Raw genomic sequence first — 15,653 nt, forward strand, 5'->3', positions numbered from 1 at the left:
AAAAATTACGTACTCATTTCGAGCGCTTTTTTCTTAAGTAAAAAAAATTGAGATAGATTTTAAAAATGTGGGTCAATTTTTGAAAATGAATTTACAAAGTAGAAATAAAATGTTTTAAAATTAGAATGAAGTGCACGAAAAATTTTCTCTTCCGCACTGATTGTGAGATGATAACGCAAAATTAGAATTAATGAGGAAGTGAGAAATAATCTCTAAAGCAACACATTTTGCCGCCCCTTGAATAACGCCCATAGCGTGTATATTATTTCAGGCGCTTAGCAAAGGCAGTCGGTGTTTAGGATTCAAATATTCAGCACATACGTTGGGTTGATATTATGAAATCCGGAGAGTGCAATTTATTTTTTGCATTGATCATAAATTTGTGTTTGGGTAGGTTAACGATTTTTAATTTTTGCTCGTCGCAATTGAAATTTATTAGTGATTTCACAAACAAATGCCGATGCGGTCAAAACTTGGATGCCAAACACGAACTACTGGGATCCAATGAATTGGGATGTGAAGCGCATGCCGTGCCGAAACGATCTCGTCATATTTCCATCAAGTTTGTCGGCCTCTATTGCACTCCATCCCGGTGCCACCAGCGTCAAGGGAATCGTGTTGCCCACCACAGGCGAACTTCTGTTGAGTAACGGGGACCTCATCTTAACCGGCCTGCAAAATGCATCAGGCTGCATTGGAGAAGGTTTATAATTTATTTTTATCGCATTTTATTCACTAAATTCGAAAAAAAAAAAAAAGATGTTGAATTTACTGGTGGTGAAGCACGGTACTGGTTAGACCCAGGAAATTGGAATGGCCCAAGCGGAGAACCTTTGAAAGGCGGACAAAATTCACCCATTCCACACAGCGAAAGAATTCCTTGCGAAACTGACCAGGTCATATTCTTGAACGGCGGCACTTTTCAGGTCCAGTTGCCTGACGTGCCCGTCAAAGTCGGTGCTGTGAATATTGAGGGAAAGGTGCCTTTGATATTAATTCCATTTTTTTAATTTAAATTAAAATTTCAATTTTCATCACTTTTTAGGATGTTTCGCTAGAACAATTGCATGAGTTGGTCTTAGATGACACGGGCTTCCATTTATTCAAAGGCGACGCTTCGCAACTGGAAATTACGAATGAACTGTGCCAGGATCCGCGGGGCTGCATATGCAACGCCGATCTGCACCCGTTGACGTGGCAGCGCATTTGTTCATTCGAGAGTGTCCGTTGCGCTCTGCCCATGTGCGAAAATCCAATTAAGCCCAAAGGATTCTGCTGCCCCATTTGTGGTTTGCAATTTTAAATCTAACTTTTAAATAAAAACGTATTTTTTTTATTTTAAATAAAAAGGAGCGGCGATCTACATTTCTTTCAAAGGCAGTTGGCCAAGAATGAAGCAAATGATTGAGAGCATGATCGACTACAATCAGGAAAAGGGGACATACCCTGTCCTGTATCATATCAGCAGAGTTGGCAAAAATGAACTCCAAGTTGTTCTAAGAGACCCAAATATTTACACGAGTGCAAGCGTTGCCCTCGCTCTTGTTTTGCAAAAGCAGTTTGAAACGGGTGAGAATTTTTCAATTTCGACTCTTGTGATGTTTTTCACTTGAAAAATTATTTCAGTCAGCTTCGAAACTACACCTTATACTAGAACGACATATTCAGGAGATCCCGTAACATCTTGGGGCACTACAAGTGCGATTATTTCAAAAATCCTCCTGGCCGCAGTTTTAGTTCTTGGCGTGGCTTTTGCAATCAATCATTTGTCTAACAAAACGGGGTAACAAACCAAACAATTTAATTATTTGTAAATTTTAAATTCATTTGCGTAGAAGAACTGTTCCTGCTGAATTCATTCAGCCCTCGTTCCTATTTGCAAGATTTGAAAACACGGCAGCTGAAGGCGAGGTGGAAATCACGCAGCAAGCATTTCATAACCCTATGTTTGATATAAGAGCGGTAACAAGCATTTTATTTTTTTTTTCGATTTTTCGGCCGTGTATTGATTTGATAAAAATATACAGAGGTCGGTCAACTCTTTAGAGGGAATAACTTTTAAGGAGCTGGAAGACCAGGAAAATCTCTCGGAAGAAATTTCCTCACAATCAACCGAGAGGACATTTAGTCTTGAAGAATAATACAATTTTATTCTCCTATATATTATATTCTAAACACGTAATTTGCCAAAAAGCGCAAGACAATAAAATTCTTAAGTAATAATCTAGATCGAGATTTTTTGATCACATACCAAGAAAGGTTGATTCTAGTAAAATAATATTTTTAAATTTTCGTTACACTAATATGGAATAATAAATTAAATGAATAATGATAATTTAAAAAACGGTTTGACTATCCCGAAGGAAAAATTGGCTTTAGTTAAATTAAAATTTAGCTATTTTATACTGCTTTTCATTTTATTTTACTATAAAACTTGATAAAACTGCGCAAAAATCATCAAAATTAATGTTTAAATAAATCATTCTCTGTTCAATCATGAAACGCATCCAAAATTAAATTAATTTATTTTCTTCGACGAGTAGACAAAACAAAAACGTGCTTTTCAATAAAGCACGTCTTTAATCCCGCCACTTTTCTCTCCTTCTCGTGGATCGTTTTCGAACGACCAATGAGCGAACGTAAAATAATGGGCGTGGCATTGGCCATTTTTCTGTTTTCTTTCAAGTCTTTCAAGTCCTGGAATCGGCGAAAATTTAAAGCAATCCTTCGGATACCTACGATTTGCACTACTCACATTAGTCTTTTAAAATGGAAAGGAAAACAGCCTTAGAACTTTTGGAACCTTCCAATCGCGACGACCTAAACGTCTTGTACAAAACTTGGGGAGTCGTGGCTGGCACCGTCCTGGGAATAGCCTCAGCAGTGTGGATGAACTGGGCGAGTTATAAACCAGCATACAGCGGTGTGTATCTTGACTGAACAATTTCTTTTATGAACTTTACAAAAATTACATTTGTCACAGGCGCTCCCAGATCACTCCTTATCATAGCTGCATTCGGTGGAGCTGGAAAATATCTCCAGGATTACAGAGATAGAAAGTTGGCCGAGAGGGACGCTATTTTGAGACATTATATTACTCTCCACCCTGAAGATTTTGAATTACCACGTAAGACAAATATTATTATTGCTGGAATTTAAAATTAAGAGAGAATTTTTTCCAGCTCGCGTCAAGTACGCTGATGTGTTCCAGAAATGGATTCCCGTTCGATAAACATTGAGGTTTGCTGCATGTGTTAAAAGCTCGCATAGTTGATTATTAATAAAAAGATGTAAATAGAAATATTACTTTTTAAAATTTCTTTATTTGAAAAATCATTTTAAATTCAACTCGACCGTGGGCAAATGTCTAGAATTCCAGACTGGGTGATAACTTTTGAGACAACAGTATCACCTTCTGAAACAGTTTTACTTTCATGAAAAAGATATGCTGCTTGAAGTAAATGAGAATCGGGTCGGTTTGTTGTCACATGAATTGTGCCTCCAAAATCAAACTCGAACCAGTATGCCAAGGCATCAACTGTACCTTGCTTAAGCACTTTGACGTCCACACAAGTTAGACTGTCAGGTAGCTGGCACAATTCAAAAGAATGGAATTGTTGAGGTTCACTAAGAGGAATGTATTGAACGTTTTGAATACTCAAATCTAGGTGTTTCTTGAGCTGAAAATTAGAAATCTTCAATAACAAGTGAATCAGTTTTTCTTAATGATGATATAATTGTTTGTAATTATTTGAAGGAAGACAATTTATACTATCCATAAATTGGATTGAAAGTAATTTGAATTTCTACTTCTTTTATCTTTTAAAACATACCTTATATTTGTTGACAAACTCCGAAATTCGAAAATTTGTGACATTTTCATCTGAGGTGAGCCTCGACATTGAGTTTAACCATTGCGACTCCCATAATTGACCAACCACAGTGATCTTCTCTGGTAGTAAAATGCAATTTTCAGTCATGTGATTCCTAAAAATATCGCACTTTTAAATCTCTTTACAATATATTTCAACCAATTTAAAAAGCTACCGTAGATTCCCAAACATGTGCATAGCTTCTTGATCTATTTCTCCATGTTGACTGCACGGGCTTAGGATCACAACGTCAAAGATTTGGTCTCCGTTGAGCTCCTCTATATCCTGAATAAACCGTAAAGTCCCAATTGTACCAAACACGTCTTTACAAGCATCTTCCATTTTTAACAAGGTGGTCAAACTTTTGCACACTCCCTTTTTCAGCATCAACAGACCTAAATATGGAAAAGGACTCAGATCCAAGACATTGGAATTTTCAGTCGCTTTCATGTTATTTGCCACGCTATGCATTGCGCTTATCCAGGCTCTGTCATTTAAAAAACGAATGGCATCTGGTTCGAGCTTCAGAAAATGAAATAATAAGAGATTGAAGAGAAAAAAGAAACAGATAGAACATACCAAGCAATAGGAATCGATCTCTATATCTTTAGCATCGAGCTGGACATTCAACACACCCTTTGCCGAACTTATGCATATTTTGACCTTCTGGTTTGATTCCACCACTAATGGGATCCTTGTTGCGAAAACAGCCTGCTCCCAGCAAGACTGTTGGCACGGCTTGGTAGATATTTTCAAATCTTCGTCGAGTTGCAAGACAAACCAGGAAACGAAGGCATCTATGACACCTGGTTCGCTGCACATCAAATCAACCTGATGGAAAATTTCCTCTATTAATTATAATGATTTATAGATTTTCTTTTCTAAATTACCGTCTTATCACGTTCACCGTTTAGGTGCTTTTTTAAGTCGTCAGGGTCATTGAAGTTCACTTTGAGAACTTCTACAGGTTCTGTTAGCAATTTAAACCCTCCAGGTAACCTTGTTAAATCTTCAGAACTGTACTCTCCGTTTTCAAGTGCAGACGACGCAATCACTTTAAACGGCAAAGCTTCTAGAATCTCACATTTTCCAGGTAGGACATGGCTGGAATTGGCAATGAACGGACACTGTACACCGGCAACAAAAATTGTTGCTCCAAAGGGAACAACAATTCCGTTCCGTGAGCTTGCTTTAGGAGCAGTGAAATATTTTGTCGGAGGCAGAAGGAGTCTGTCCCAGGCATCTATCAGCGACTGCAGTATGTTTTCGCCAAAAACTCCTGCGTCCATAGTCTCGGTCACAAGCAATGATACCCTAAAAATATGTTTTTTAGTAAGGAAGTAAATAATAAATAATTTATTACCTAGAGGGCAAATTTTGCGGAATTTGGAGATCAGTTGAGGACAGGGGTATAAGCTGTATGAGAGTTTTGGAGTCGTTATATTTTATCACATCTTTTGCTATTTCAATCATGGCAGGCGAGTTTTCACAGGCAAAAATTTTCTTTGCCCCTCCTTGCATTGCATAGAGACTAATATGAGCGTTGCATAGTTAATCGAATGTTTTGTCTTTTCCTTAAGCCTTACCTTAAAAGGGAAGTGCCTGTGCCTAAGTCAAGTATGGTCGAAAATCCTTGCCGAATTTTTTTAAAGATTGCTTCTCGATAGGACTCGTTTCTGACTGTGTCGTTGAGCATTCGGAAGTGCCAACGTTCCACCATTGCAGACGCTAAGTTTTCCAGATTGTGAGCTGCTGGCAAGTAGTCTTCTTTGGCACTGAGGGCCTTCTCAAAAAACTCTTTTGCCTCCACCAAGTGGCCCATTCTGAAAAAAATTTAAATTAAATTAAATGATTTTATTTTGAATAAATAAATTACCATGAAATTAATTTGCCTACAGCACAATATTCGACTGCGTGGCAACAGAAGTGGCAAAAGATATTTGTCGAAAGATTGACTGATCGACTTTCTCAAAATTGGAGCAAAACCAATCCTGAATCATAGACTTTAAAATTTGTTATGAGCAAAATCCTGAATGAAATAAAAATTCTGGCTAACCTTAAAATCACCAAAAAACATTTCCGGCACACTAAAAGAAGATAAGACGCAATTTTTTTCCAAGACCCTGTGCCGCCCTTCAACTTTTACGTTGATCAAGGAAATGTTTGCCAATCCATGGTCTGCTTTGGGTTGTAGCCAGTACAGAACAGGATAACCAAGTAGCAATCCTGTAAGTGTTGGGACACTCCATTCCGGGTCTAAACTTAAAACCCCAGAGTGAGAGTCGAGAGTGGTTCTCACGGACGCAACCATGGCCGCAATATCTTTGGCCCTTTGAACAACTCTAGGAGGGTCAAAGCATTTGCTGACATCCACTACTTCTATTTTTCGTCCCAGACTCCCATGAAGAGTATTTGTGCAGGCCACAATGAATTCCTTGATCGACACAATAGTTGCAGTTGATTTAGAATAATTTCAAAGTTAAGCACCAGAAGGGTACTTTTTAAACTAAGTTTTCAAACACACACCCCATCATCCAAGATGAGTACTGTTGTATTAGAGTGGACAAATCCTTTCTCTACTAAAGCAGCAACAGCCCCTTCGAGTTCTGCTCTTTCTGTGCGGAAAAAATCCCACACAAAGGCTGGCTTGAGCCCGGCAGTGAGGCTCTCGAAGGCACATATTGTATTATGCATGTGCCTACGTAACTTCTTAGTTGCCCAAAATGCTGAGAGGACATTGAGCCACGATTTACAAATAGCTGCAGCGGAAAGTAATTTCATGGTAATTTTTTATTTTTCTTATTTTTTGTTAATTTTTTTACCTGAAGAGATGGGCTCCGAGGTTATTGAGAAGCTCATGGTCAATTGGATAAACTTCCAGAGCTTGTTCGTAACAGTGGAGCAAGTCTTGGAATCGTCCTTCTCTTTCCAATATTTTACCCCAAAAGCCTATTGAAACAATAAAAAGGAAGATAATATTGAAAATTTCATTCTACTTTTTTAATTTAAAAAATTTTGCGCACATAAGCAAGTTGAAATTTGGTCCTGGAGCTGCTGCTTCCACGATGGTTCAAGTTTTAGGCACAATACAAAATGGGCAAAAGCTCGTCCCCAGTTTTCTTGTGTTAAATGTGCTTGTGCCTTTGCCCTGGAATCCAGTGCCACTTCTTGCATTGCATTTCCACTCATGCAGCACAGATCGGACCTATAAGCCGTGACTTCTATTGACGAGAAAAAAAGGCGTAATTTCTTATTAAATGCTAAAAAAGCAATTTATTTTTCCGGGGCTGTCTTGGGCAACGGCAGGGCAGATTGTTTGGAAAACTCCCTTCCCTGGCAGTGGGGCGTGGGCCCAAGTCTCGATTTCTTTGCAGCTGCGCACAACAACGGTATTTGAGCTCAGATAACGCCAACAATACTTTCATGACCTTCAAAACTTTAATATTGTTATGTGGTCATGATAGGATGGGTGGAATAGCTAGAGCTTAAAAATTTGAAATAATTAAAAATTATTCTACTTCTATAAAAGCTACAATAAATTTCAAAACCTTCTAAACTGAACCAAATTTTTCATAAATTACCAATGATCTTTTCATTTTTTGTATATATATAATAATTATGTATTAATAAATTATACATTCAGCAAGGCACATGATATTATTAATAAAAGTTGTTTAATATTCACATTTTTGTTGATATGATATTTATATTCATAACGATTAACGATTCATGTGTATATAACATAATAGTTTGATTACTTAAGATATATAATTATATATTATAGTCAAGATGAGAGGATACAAATTTTACATAATCATATATAATGAGGACGAATTTTGTCAAGATAGCATAAAATGCATTTTAATAAGTATGAAAGTTGTAAAAATTATTAACTTAACCGTAAAAAAAAAATGAAAAAATGTAATCACAATAGCGTATAATTATTTAAAATGCGTTACAGATTAAGATATTAAAAATAAAACTGTTTTAAAACCCCAGTAAATTTATGCATATATGCTTAAAAGCACTTAACACAGTCTTGGCACCGATCAATTCGTACATATATTTTTTATCTATTATATTTCCGTAATTCTATACATTGTCTTGTCATTCACATGCACCAGGTCTCAAAAAGCATTAATAATATAAAAATGAATCAATTATTTATCTTAAATTGAGAATCGTAAAAGAAAGTACAGTACAACGTACAACCTGTCCAAACCCATCAACCAAACACAATTAATGCTTTTAAGTCTTAACTTGAGTCTTGTGTCAAAAACGAACATTATAAATAACAGATGGCATGATATAATTATTATTGTGCAACATTAATTGAGTGGCTCATATGCCGAGATTTTAACATTCAGATGGATATATTCCATTTCAGCAAATGCACACACCAAAAGATAACGAGAGAAAATCTCTCAACTTGCTGACTTAGCTTTTCAACAAGATTTTTGATTATTTTGATCACGTTCTATATTATAGCGAGTCCAATAAAATTGAGATCTTACAGCAACCGAATCATCAAAAGGCTCAAGCCAGCACCTATCGAGGTACCCATGCTTAACCACGCAGTTATAATTTGGGATGCAGTTTCCACCTCTGCATTGCTTGTTAGACTGCAGAAATTAATTTAAATTTTGCAACAAGATTTAAAAAAAAATGCTTACCTTGGAACATTAATGAAGATTATATTGGCCAGATAGCCATTTGACAAAGCAAATGCCATCATAATCAATACGTAATAAGCGTCACTGTCAATTAGCACTGGTAACGAATTACGAGGTTCAGCGTTGCAGAACATGAAGAGAGGTATAAATGCAATCCTGAGAATACTTAACAAGGCCAGAAGCCACTGATTTCTTTTAGGCTACATGAAATAAGATAAAAGTTGTTGTAATGTAAAATGTTGATTTACAGTAAAATAAAATTTACCCGTCGAAGCCAACCAGCAAAAAGACGTCCTGCGTAATCGCAAATACTAAAAATCAAAAAGCCAACGACAGGAACAAAGTAGATATCTGTAAAAATCAAATATAAAATTCACTGTAACACACTTAAAAGACTTGAAAATTTTCTATACAATTCCATGGCTTCTTGTTTGCTTTATGCACTGAATTTATTAGCACTGTGATCCCAGGAAATGCTCCAATAGTGACGACAAACACCATCAAAATACTAAAACAATGCACCCAAATCTGAAATAATTAAAACTGACATGAGAAGCCATGAGATTATATAGAACTTATCTAACCTTCTTTTGTATTCTACGAAACGAAATGTCAGAGGGTAGCACATTAGAATCTCCATCGTCTGTAGGGCTGAACGGGACATTTTGGTGCCGAAGGCCCATGTAAAATTTGAAGAATGGCTGCAAAATAAAATAAAAATATTTTATCACTCAATAAAAAGTGAAACACGCACAGACGATGAAAGGGCCAAGTAGGCAATCACAGATGTCGCAAGCACAATATCGGCCACCAAAAAATATGCAAGAGCGCTGGATTGGGGAGATGCTCCGAGCCAGATGGAAACAATATTTGCTAAAGCAGCAAAAACACCTCCTAATGCTTGGCCACCAACCACTGCTGTTATGTATCGATGCGGGAAACTGCCAACAATTCCGTAAAGGCCAAGGTTCATAATAGCCGTCCCCACTGAAAATAAAATTAATGTCATTAATTATATTATCATTCCTGTTCTAATATTGTATTTTGTATCAAATAAATACAGACCATTTAGAATAACTACTGTAGCTAACGTCAAGATAAAGAAACTTTGTTGCCCTGAAAACAATAAAGGTTTTAAAATTTATGTTGACCAACCTATATTTAGAATAGAAAGATTAAGAAAATGCTCTTACATGTGTCAGTGTTCACATAAACCAATGAAGTTGTCACCAGAAATAAGACCAAGATTAAAGCCAGGCTGCCAATCATTCTAAGCTTTAATGGAATGCTAAAAAATAAAATGTTTTAAATTTTAAAAATTCCAAAACAAGTAGCAAATAAAATACCGTTTTCCATACAGTGCTCCCAAAATCATAAAAACTGTGTTTGGGACGTTGGCAGCAAGACTCAAGTAAGACGTAAATTCAGCTTGCAAGGGTGTCCTTCCATTGCTGGGAACTGTAGAATTGTCCGATACCTCCCGCAATTTGTACATCCAGTACTAAATTTAAAATAATATTATTCAAAAATGAAAATTATGTATTGGAAGTTTTGGCTTACGTGGTCTGGTGTGATGAAGAAATTCCACGGCAGAAGTGTGGTCATTCCAAGCAAATAAAAGATGAAAAATGCTACATTGTATCTAAGAAAAATCTTTTGGAAACGCTGTAGATAAAAATTTATTTTGTTAAAAATACCCGTCTCGAGGGTTTCCATATTTGATTAGACGATCAGAGGTTTTTGAAGACGGACTCGCATCATCTGGTAATATGTCATCACATTGTTGAGTTTCTGAAGAACTCTGCTCTGCCTCGCTATCGTCACTGTCATTCTTTTGATGCAGAGGCTGACAATTTACAGCCAAATCCATTGTTACAGCTTTTTATGTTTCCGAGCAAGGTTCTACAAGAAATAATTATATAAACAAAACATAACAGATATGTACACCAATATCCACTCTTCATGCAGGGCAATAAAATTATTCGTTTGCAAAGAATGTTTGAGAGCAAAAAATATTGAGCAAAATAATAAATTGCACTTTTTCTTAATGAAATGAGAGTGAACTTAAATAATATAAGTACTTACAAAATAAATGAGACAGCGCAGCAATGATTCACGAATCACGTGAAACTAGTCCTCGACTTGCTCCTCGACCGAGAGCAAATCCTGCGACCCAATGTTTGTTTATTGTTTATTATTGTTTTGGTTTTTTTCTCCTTTCCTCTCTTCGCAGTCTCCACCCTCCCTCCACCTTCTCCGATCCTCTCTCCCCCCACCATTTGAGTTACAAGTTCGTAGCCCATCTGTCGCTGTAGGAAAAGGTTCCAACTCGCCCCCCCCCCCTTCCACTGTTGTTGTCGTGTTCCGCATCCTCCATTATAGCATAGCGGCTTTGTGTATCAAACTGAACCGGCAGAATATTTGCGACAAAATCTTGGCAAAAATGATGGGCTTTGCGCCTAAAAAGGACGGCGGTCCGAACACAAAATTCTTCGAGAGTCCGGAAACCCTTACGCAGCTGGACGCGGTGCGCACTTGGCTGCTGAAAAATTGCAAGAAGGTATGAGCGGCTAAAGCGTCACTTTTGGCTCGGCATTTTTCGTCAGCGCTAATCAAAAAATTTCCTCTTTTGTTTTTCGTTTTACTGACCGTAAAGTAAAGTTTTGAAGTCATTACATACTCCAATACAAAAGTCAAGAATATGTATGTTTTAAATCTGTTTTAAATATGATCAAATGAGTTCACAAAACTTAACACGGTTTCAGGATTTCCTTCTCTTTGTGTATGCATATGTATATATGTTGTTGTGTAATATGTAAAATCTGATAAAATGGTTTGATTTGGAATATTTCTAAAATTAATGACTTTGCCCAGCTGCTCTGAGTTAAATCCACATTCTAAGATTATATTTTCATGTTTTAGCATGTCCAGACAGAACCACCATCCAACAAGTCACTCTCGTCATTGACAATCCAGCTCATCCAGTTCCAAGAGGACAACTTGGGGAAGAATGCTACAAAACCTCCCATGACCAGATTGCCTGTACCTTTGTCTTACCAGTTCACAACTCATTGAAGTCCTAATGTTTTCATTTAATTTTAGGCAAGGTGCTTTCTTGACTTTAAACCTGGTGGAGCATTATGCCACATTTTAGCTACTGCTTTCAAGTTTAGAACAGATCAAGGATGGAGACGATTTGATTTCCAGGTAGCTAATATATAATTTTATTTATAAAATAAACTATACATTTTCAAAATGGATATTTTTTATAATTAAATTTAAAAAATTAATTTTTAGTCACCTTCACGGTTGGAACGCAACATCGAGCTCTTTGTGAGCATGGAGAAAGCGTTAATCCAGAACAAATGTTTGACACTTCCTGTAGTCTGCCTGAGGCCAGATCTTGACAAAGCCACTCAGGCCAAGGTTCGGGAAATTGTAAAGAAACATCAAGGAACGGTCACTGAGAACGAGGATCAAGCAACCCACATCATCTACCCGTCTTGCGATCCCCTCGATGAGGAATACGCAAGGCCGTTGTTCCACCGAGATAGGATGGTGTTGCTCCACTGGTACTACTTTCCTGACAGTTACGACTCATGGGTTGCTGCAGAACTTCCCATCGAACCTCCCGATTCGCCTCAGAGCCGAAATGGACCATGGAGGGTCAATGCATCTTGGGTCAATGAGGTAGAAGAGTACAACGAGTGGATGACAGAAGAGGATTATGAGGTTGACGAAAGTGGCAAAAAGAAAGTGCACAAAGTAAATTAAAAATATTATACGATTGCTTAAAATATTGTTAATCAAATTAAATTTAGCTCCGACTCTCCGTCGAAGACATGATGAATTTAGGAGATCCAGAGAGGTCAAAGAAGAAACCGAAAAGGAAGAGATCTCCCTCGCCTCCACCCAAACCCGGGAAAAGGAAGAGGTAATTATGATAAGTAATATTTATTGAGATTTTGAAGCTAATAGACTTGATTAGTGGACGCGCTCCTGGTGTTGGTGGCAAGAAACACCGCGGCGAGGACGAAGATGACGATGCCAGCAAGGATGCTGAAGAAAGTTCTCAAGATCACAGCATTATTCAGGAAGTTAATCTGAAGCCAGGCTCTGCTTCCAATTCCAATTCCAACCCGTCAAATGCCTCGCGTTCAAAGGATTCCGAGATGCAGCCCATCAAAGGTGGAGTTGTTCTTGATTTAGACGAAGATGCTGAAAAAGGTGAAGACTCTCAAACTGGAAGAGGTGTGGAAAATCAAGATGCTGCTAAAGATGATGGCCAAGTATGCAAATGCAGCTATTTGAAGTAAAAATTAACTTATTTTCAATTGAACAGGAGGACAACGTAACGGAGCAAACTCATCACATCGTCATTCCAAGCTATGCGGCTTGGTTTGACTATAACGCAATTCACACTGTTGAACGCAGGGCCATGCCTGAATTTTTCAATGGCAAGAACCGTTCAAAGACCCCAGAAATCTATCTGGCTTACAGGAACTTCATGGTTGACACGTATCGTCTGAATCCGACAGAATATCTCACAAGCACAGCTTGCAGGAGGAACTTGGCTGGAGATGTGTGCGCCATTATGCGTGTGCATGCATTCCTTGAACAGTGGGGACTAGTTAATTATCAAGTATTTATTTTTCATTTGCGTTTGTCTGCAATTAAAGTATAAATGTCATCAGGTTGATGCTGAATGTCGTCCCACACCAATGGGTCCGCCACCAACATCTCACTTCCATGTATTGGCTGATACACCCAGCGGCTTGGCTCCAGTCAATCCTCCAAAAACACCCCAGCCGTCTGCTGCCAAAACTTTGTTGGACTTGGACAAGAAGGATCCAAAGATTAAAACTGAAGGAGAAGGTATATTTTAATTATTATTATTATTATTATTTTTTTTTTTAATGAATCTAACTCTCGTTGCAGCAGAAGCTATTGGGGCAAACTTTGGTCTCAAACTTGACCAGTATACCAAGAAACCTGCAGCCATGAGGAATAAAACTGCTGCAAACATGGCCAGAGAATGGACTGAACAGGAAACGTTGCTTTTGCTTGAGGGTCTGGAACTTTACAAAGATGACTGGAACAAGGTTTGTCATTTCATTGGTATCCATAATAAGCTACTAGAGTGGATTGATAGGTTTGTGAGCACGTTGGCAGTCGCACTCAAGACGAGTGCATTTTGCATTTCCTGCGCCTCCCCATAGAGGATCCTTACCTGGAGAGTGTTGAGGACAATGGGTGGCTGGGTCCACTTGCTTTCCAACCAATTCCATTCAGCCAAGCTGGGAACCCAATTATGTCAACAGTTGCATTCTTGGCATCTGTTGTTGACCCAAGGATTGCTTCAAGTGCAGCCAAAGCTGCTATGCAAGAATTTTCTAATATCCGCGACGAGGTATATAATCTTGCATAGTTCATTCTAAAAAAAATTAAATTATAAAAAACCAGGTTCCGTCTGCTCTGCTTGACGCCCATCTTCAGAGAGTTGCAGCCTCTGGCAAAGAGGGTGCCTTTGACCCGAGTGCAGGTCTTCTTCAGAGCGGAATAGCTGGAACTGCTGCCCCTGGTGATGAAAAGGTCGAGGGCGATGAAAAGAAAGAAGAAGAAAAGGAGGGCGAAGAGAAGGTTTGATACTAAATCAAATTTTGTTGAATTTTGTTATTACAATTTAATTCCAGGATAAGATCGAAGATAAGGAAAGTATCGAAAAGAAAGAGGATGAGAAAAAGGATGAGTCCATGGAGGTGGACAAGGAAGAAAAACCAAAAGAGGACGAGGAAGAGCCCAAAGAGAGTGAAGATATGGATGCTGAGTCAAAGGAGGCAGAGGAGGAGATTAAAGAAAAAGACCCTGCCGTCGTTGCCAAGGAACGGATTATTAAGGATGCTCAGCTTCAATCCGCTGCAGCTGCTGCCTTGGCTGCTGCAGCAGTGAAAGCAAAGCATTTGGCTGCAGTTGAAGAGCGGAAAATCAAGTCTCTTGTGGCTTTGCTAGTTGAAACGCAAATGAAGAAGCTTGAAATTAAGGTATTTTTGTAGGGATTGATATTTCACTGAAAAAGGTGTACTAATTAAAAAAATAAAATAATTTAGCTGAGACACTTCGAGGAGCTTGAAACCACCATGGAAAGGGAACGTGAAGGGCTCGAGTATCAAAGACAGCAACTCATTGCAGAACGACAGCAGTTTCACCTCGAGCAGTTGAAAGCAGCTGAATTCCGTGCCCGACAACAAGCCCATCAACGAGCTGCTGCTGAACAGCACCTCTGGGCGCAGCAGCAAGCCCAACCCCCTCCAGCAGGGCCTACTGCAACTGCTCAGGCCGCACAAGACACACCAGGATCGCCTCAAGCTGTTGCAGTTGTGCCAGGAGCCCCAATGCCTCCTGCGAGTCTGCCTCCGCCAGTTATCCAAGCTACTCATTCTCCAGCAGGAGGTCTGCCTCCGTCATCTGCTCAGGTGGCTCCTTTGCCCAGTGTAGGTGCAATTGTGCCAGGAGGCTCACCACCTCAAGCACAAGCTCAGTCAGTTGCTGTTGTTTCGCCTGCTGACGCTTAGATCTGTACTGGTGACCAAATTTTTAGTTCTATCAGTTCTTGCTAATTCTGTATAAATTCATGATTTATTTGTAGGATGATGGGTCTTAATGTATAATTCATTATTTTAACAAGCCTGGAGTGGGTGCTCAGGCCCAACCCCGGTGGGCCGCGGCTCAATATAATATTAGTCTTAATGGGGAAAGGAAGACTGCGCCGACAAACTGGGCCGTGCTTTCTCAATGATATCGCCCTATGGGCCGCGGAGCCCCTATCCGGCCTTGATATTTAATCACGCTTAAGGTAGCACGATAAATTTGCTACTTTAATGTTTTCTTAGCTAAAAATCTTCATTTTGATTTTGTAAGTGATTATTCTGTATGTTTCAATTTTATTGAATAAAAGCACAGAAGTAATCAGCAAAATAACTACCCACAATGCTTTGCAGAATAAATTAATTGTGTAAACATTATTCAACTGTAGTGAGTTAATTTTTCATCAGCCCGAGAGGTTATGTAAAATCACACTTATATTAAAGCAAAGTTACTATAGTGTGCA

The 15,653-nt window shown here is 38.5% G+C and overlaps 5 protein-coding genes across 8 annotated transcripts; 3 read left to right on the forward strand and 2 right to left on the reverse strand.

Moving 5' to 3' along the window:
* The first annotated feature begins 261 nt into the window (after positions 1 to 261).
* On the forward strand, positions 262 to 2,227 carry LOC132203932 (protein amnionless). Of its 2 annotated transcripts, none has more exons than XM_059632103.1 (8): positions 262 to 390; positions 440 to 703; positions 760 to 980; positions 1,046 to 1,289; positions 1,351 to 1,569; positions 1,627 to 1,783; positions 1,836 to 1,962; positions 2,028 to 2,227. In XM_059632103.1, exons 1-8 carry the CDS (start codon positions 336 to 338, stop codon positions 2,139 to 2,141), a joined length of 1,401 nt encoding a protein of 466 aa, XP_059488086.1. In that variant the 5' UTR covers positions 262 to 335; the 3' UTR covers positions 2,142 to 2,227. The 2 variants fall into 2 exon arrangements, with proteins under 2 accessions (XP_059488086.1, XP_059488087.1); XM_059632104.1 differs by having other exon boundaries at positions 1,839 to 1,962.
* Positions 2,228 to 2,640: 413 nt separating this feature from the next.
* Positions 2,641 to 3,306, forward strand: LOC132203972 (NADH dehydrogenase [ubiquinone] 1 subunit C2). Its single transcript, XM_059632151.1, has 3 exons — positions 2,641 to 2,923; positions 2,984 to 3,127; positions 3,183 to 3,306. Exons 1-3 carry the CDS (start codon positions 2,770 to 2,772, stop codon positions 3,230 to 3,232), a joined length of 348 nt encoding a protein of 115 aa, XP_059488134.1. The 5' UTR covers positions 2,641 to 2,769; the 3' UTR covers positions 3,233 to 3,306.
* LOC132203971 (protein arginine N-methyltransferase 9-like) lies at positions 3,302 to 7,229 on the reverse strand. Of its 2 annotated transcripts, XM_059632149.1 has the most exons (12): positions 6,896 to 6,911; positions 6,695 to 6,821; positions 6,399 to 6,631; positions 5,929 to 6,306; positions 5,749 to 5,875; positions 5,459 to 5,695; positions 5,236 to 5,403; positions 4,763 to 5,186; positions 4,452 to 4,703; positions 4,048 to 4,394; positions 3,834 to 3,987; positions 3,302 to 3,680 (listed from the first exon to the last, which is right to left on the reverse strand). In XM_059632149.1, exons 6-12 carry the CDS (start codon positions 5,692 to 5,694, stop codon positions 3,345 to 3,347), a joined length of 1,917 nt encoding a protein of 638 aa, XP_059488132.1. In that variant the 5' UTR covers position 5,695; positions 5,749 to 5,875; positions 5,929 to 6,306; positions 6,399 to 6,631; positions 6,695 to 6,821; positions 6,896 to 6,911; the 3' UTR covers positions 3,302 to 3,344. The 2 variants fall into 2 exon arrangements, with proteins under 2 accessions (XP_059488132.1, XP_059488131.1); XM_059632148.1 differs by lacking the exons at positions 5,749 to 5,875; positions 5,929 to 6,306; positions 6,399 to 6,631 and having other exon boundaries at positions 6,896 to 7,229.
* Positions 7,230 to 7,603: 374 nt separating this feature from the next.
* Positions 7,604 to 10,779, reverse strand: LOC132203872 (equilibrative nucleoside transporter 3). Its single transcript, XM_059632023.1, has 12 exons — positions 10,631 to 10,779; positions 10,243 to 10,447; positions 10,106 to 10,187; positions 9,892 to 10,046; positions 9,739 to 9,833; positions 9,611 to 9,661; positions 9,300 to 9,532; positions 9,130 to 9,246; positions 8,959 to 9,073; positions 8,811 to 8,896; positions 8,546 to 8,745; positions 7,604 to 8,494 (listed from the first exon to the last, which is right to left on the reverse strand). Exons 2-12 carry the CDS (start codon positions 10,413 to 10,415, stop codon positions 8,383 to 8,385), a joined length of 1,419 nt encoding a protein of 472 aa, XP_059488006.1. The 5' UTR covers positions 10,416 to 10,447; positions 10,631 to 10,779; the 3' UTR covers positions 7,604 to 8,382.
* Positions 10,780 to 10,906: 127 nt separating this feature from the next.
* Positions 10,907 to 15,651, forward strand: LOC132203961 (SWI/SNF complex subunit SMARCC2). Of its 2 annotated transcripts, none has more exons than XM_059632139.1 (13): positions 10,907 to 11,105; positions 11,468 to 11,587; positions 11,648 to 11,752; positions 11,843 to 12,310; positions 12,367 to 12,479; positions 12,534 to 12,834; positions 12,888 to 13,187; positions 13,240 to 13,420; positions 13,484 to 13,647; positions 13,698 to 13,955; positions 14,009 to 14,185; positions 14,239 to 14,586; positions 14,653 to 15,651. In XM_059632139.1, the coding sequence occupies exons 1-13, from the start codon at positions 10,989 to 10,991 to the stop codon at positions 15,115 to 15,117; spliced, it is 3,117 nt and encodes a 1,038-aa protein (XP_059488122.1). In that variant the 5' UTR covers positions 10,907 to 10,988; the 3' UTR covers positions 15,118 to 15,651. The 2 variants fall into 2 exon arrangements, with proteins under 2 accessions (XP_059488122.1, XP_059488123.1); XM_059632140.1 differs by having other exon boundaries at positions 13,487 to 13,647.
* Positions 15,652 to 15,653: the final 2 nt, after the last annotated feature.

Source organism: Neocloeon triangulifer, unplaced genomic scaffold, assembly GCF_031216515.1.
Source record: "Neocloeon triangulifer isolate White Clay Creek 2 clone unplaced genomic scaffold, ASM3121651v1 ptg000020l, whole genome shotgun sequence".
Lineage (NCBI taxonomy): Eukaryota > Metazoa > Arthropoda > Insecta > Ephemeroptera > Baetidae > Neocloeon > Neocloeon triangulifer.

Excerpts from the sequence above, each read along its gene's own strand:
- LOC132203971 (XM_059632148.1), bottom strand. The coding sequence starts at position 7,061 with ATGAGTGGAAATGCAATGCAAGAAGTGGCACTGGATTCCAGGGCAAAG. Across the intron at positions 5,696-6,694 it reads CTCGGAGCCCATCTCTTCAG|AATGGGCCACTTGGTGGAGG; the intron begins GTAAAAAAATTA and ends AATTTTTTTCAG. Across the intron at positions 5,404-5,458 it reads ACAGGCACTTCCCTTTTAAG|TCTCTATGCAATGCAAGGAG; the intron begins GTAAGGCTTAAG and ends CGCTCATATTAG.
- LOC132203872 (XM_059632023.1), bottom strand. The coding sequence starts at position 10,415 with ATGGATTTGGCTGTAAATTGTCAGCCTCTGCATCAAAAGAATGACAGT. Across the intron at positions 9,834-9,891 it reads GGAGCACTGTATGGAAAACG|CATTCCATTAAAGCTTAGAA; the intron begins GTATTTTATTTG and ends TTTATTTTTTAG. Across the intron at positions 9,533-9,610 it reads TACAGTAGTTATTCTAAATG|TGGGGACGGCTATTATGAAC; the intron begins GTCTGTATTTAT and ends TTTTATTTTCAG.
- LOC132203961 (XM_059632139.1), top strand. The coding sequence starts at position 10,989 with ATGATGGGCTTTGCGCCTAAAAAGGACGGCGGTCCGAACACAAAATTC. Across the intron at positions 11,753-11,842 it reads GGAGACGATTTGATTTCCAG|TCACCTTCACGGTTGGAACG; the intron begins GTAGCTAATATA and ends ATTAATTTTTAG. Across the intron at positions 13,956-14,008 it reads TTTCTAATATCCGCGACGAG|GTTCCGTCTGCTCTGCTTGA; the intron begins GTATATAATCTT and ends ATAAAAAACCAG.
- LOC132203932 (XM_059632103.1), top strand. The coding sequence starts at position 336 with ATGAAATCCGGAGAGTGCAATTTATTTTTTGCATTGATCATAAATTTG. Across the intron at positions 1,290-1,350 it reads ATTCTGCTGCCCCATTTGTG|GAGCGGCGATCTACATTTCT; the intron begins GTTTGCAATTTT and ends TTAAATAAAAAG. Across the intron at positions 1,570-1,626 it reads GCAAAAGCAGTTTGAAACGG|TCAGCTTCGAAACTACACCT; the intron begins GTGAGAATTTTT and ends AAATTATTTCAG.
- LOC132203972 (XM_059632151.1), top strand. The coding sequence starts at position 2,770 with ATGGAAAGGAAAACAGCCTTAGAACTTTTGGAACCTTCCAATCGCGAC. Across the intron at positions 2,924-2,983 it reads TTATAAACCAGCATACAGCG|GCGCTCCCAGATCACTCCTT; the intron begins GTGTGTATCTTG and ends CATTTGTCACAG. Across the intron at positions 3,128-3,182 it reads TGAAGATTTTGAATTACCAC|CTCGCGTCAAGTACGCTGAT; the intron begins GTAAGACAAATA and ends AATTTTTTCCAG.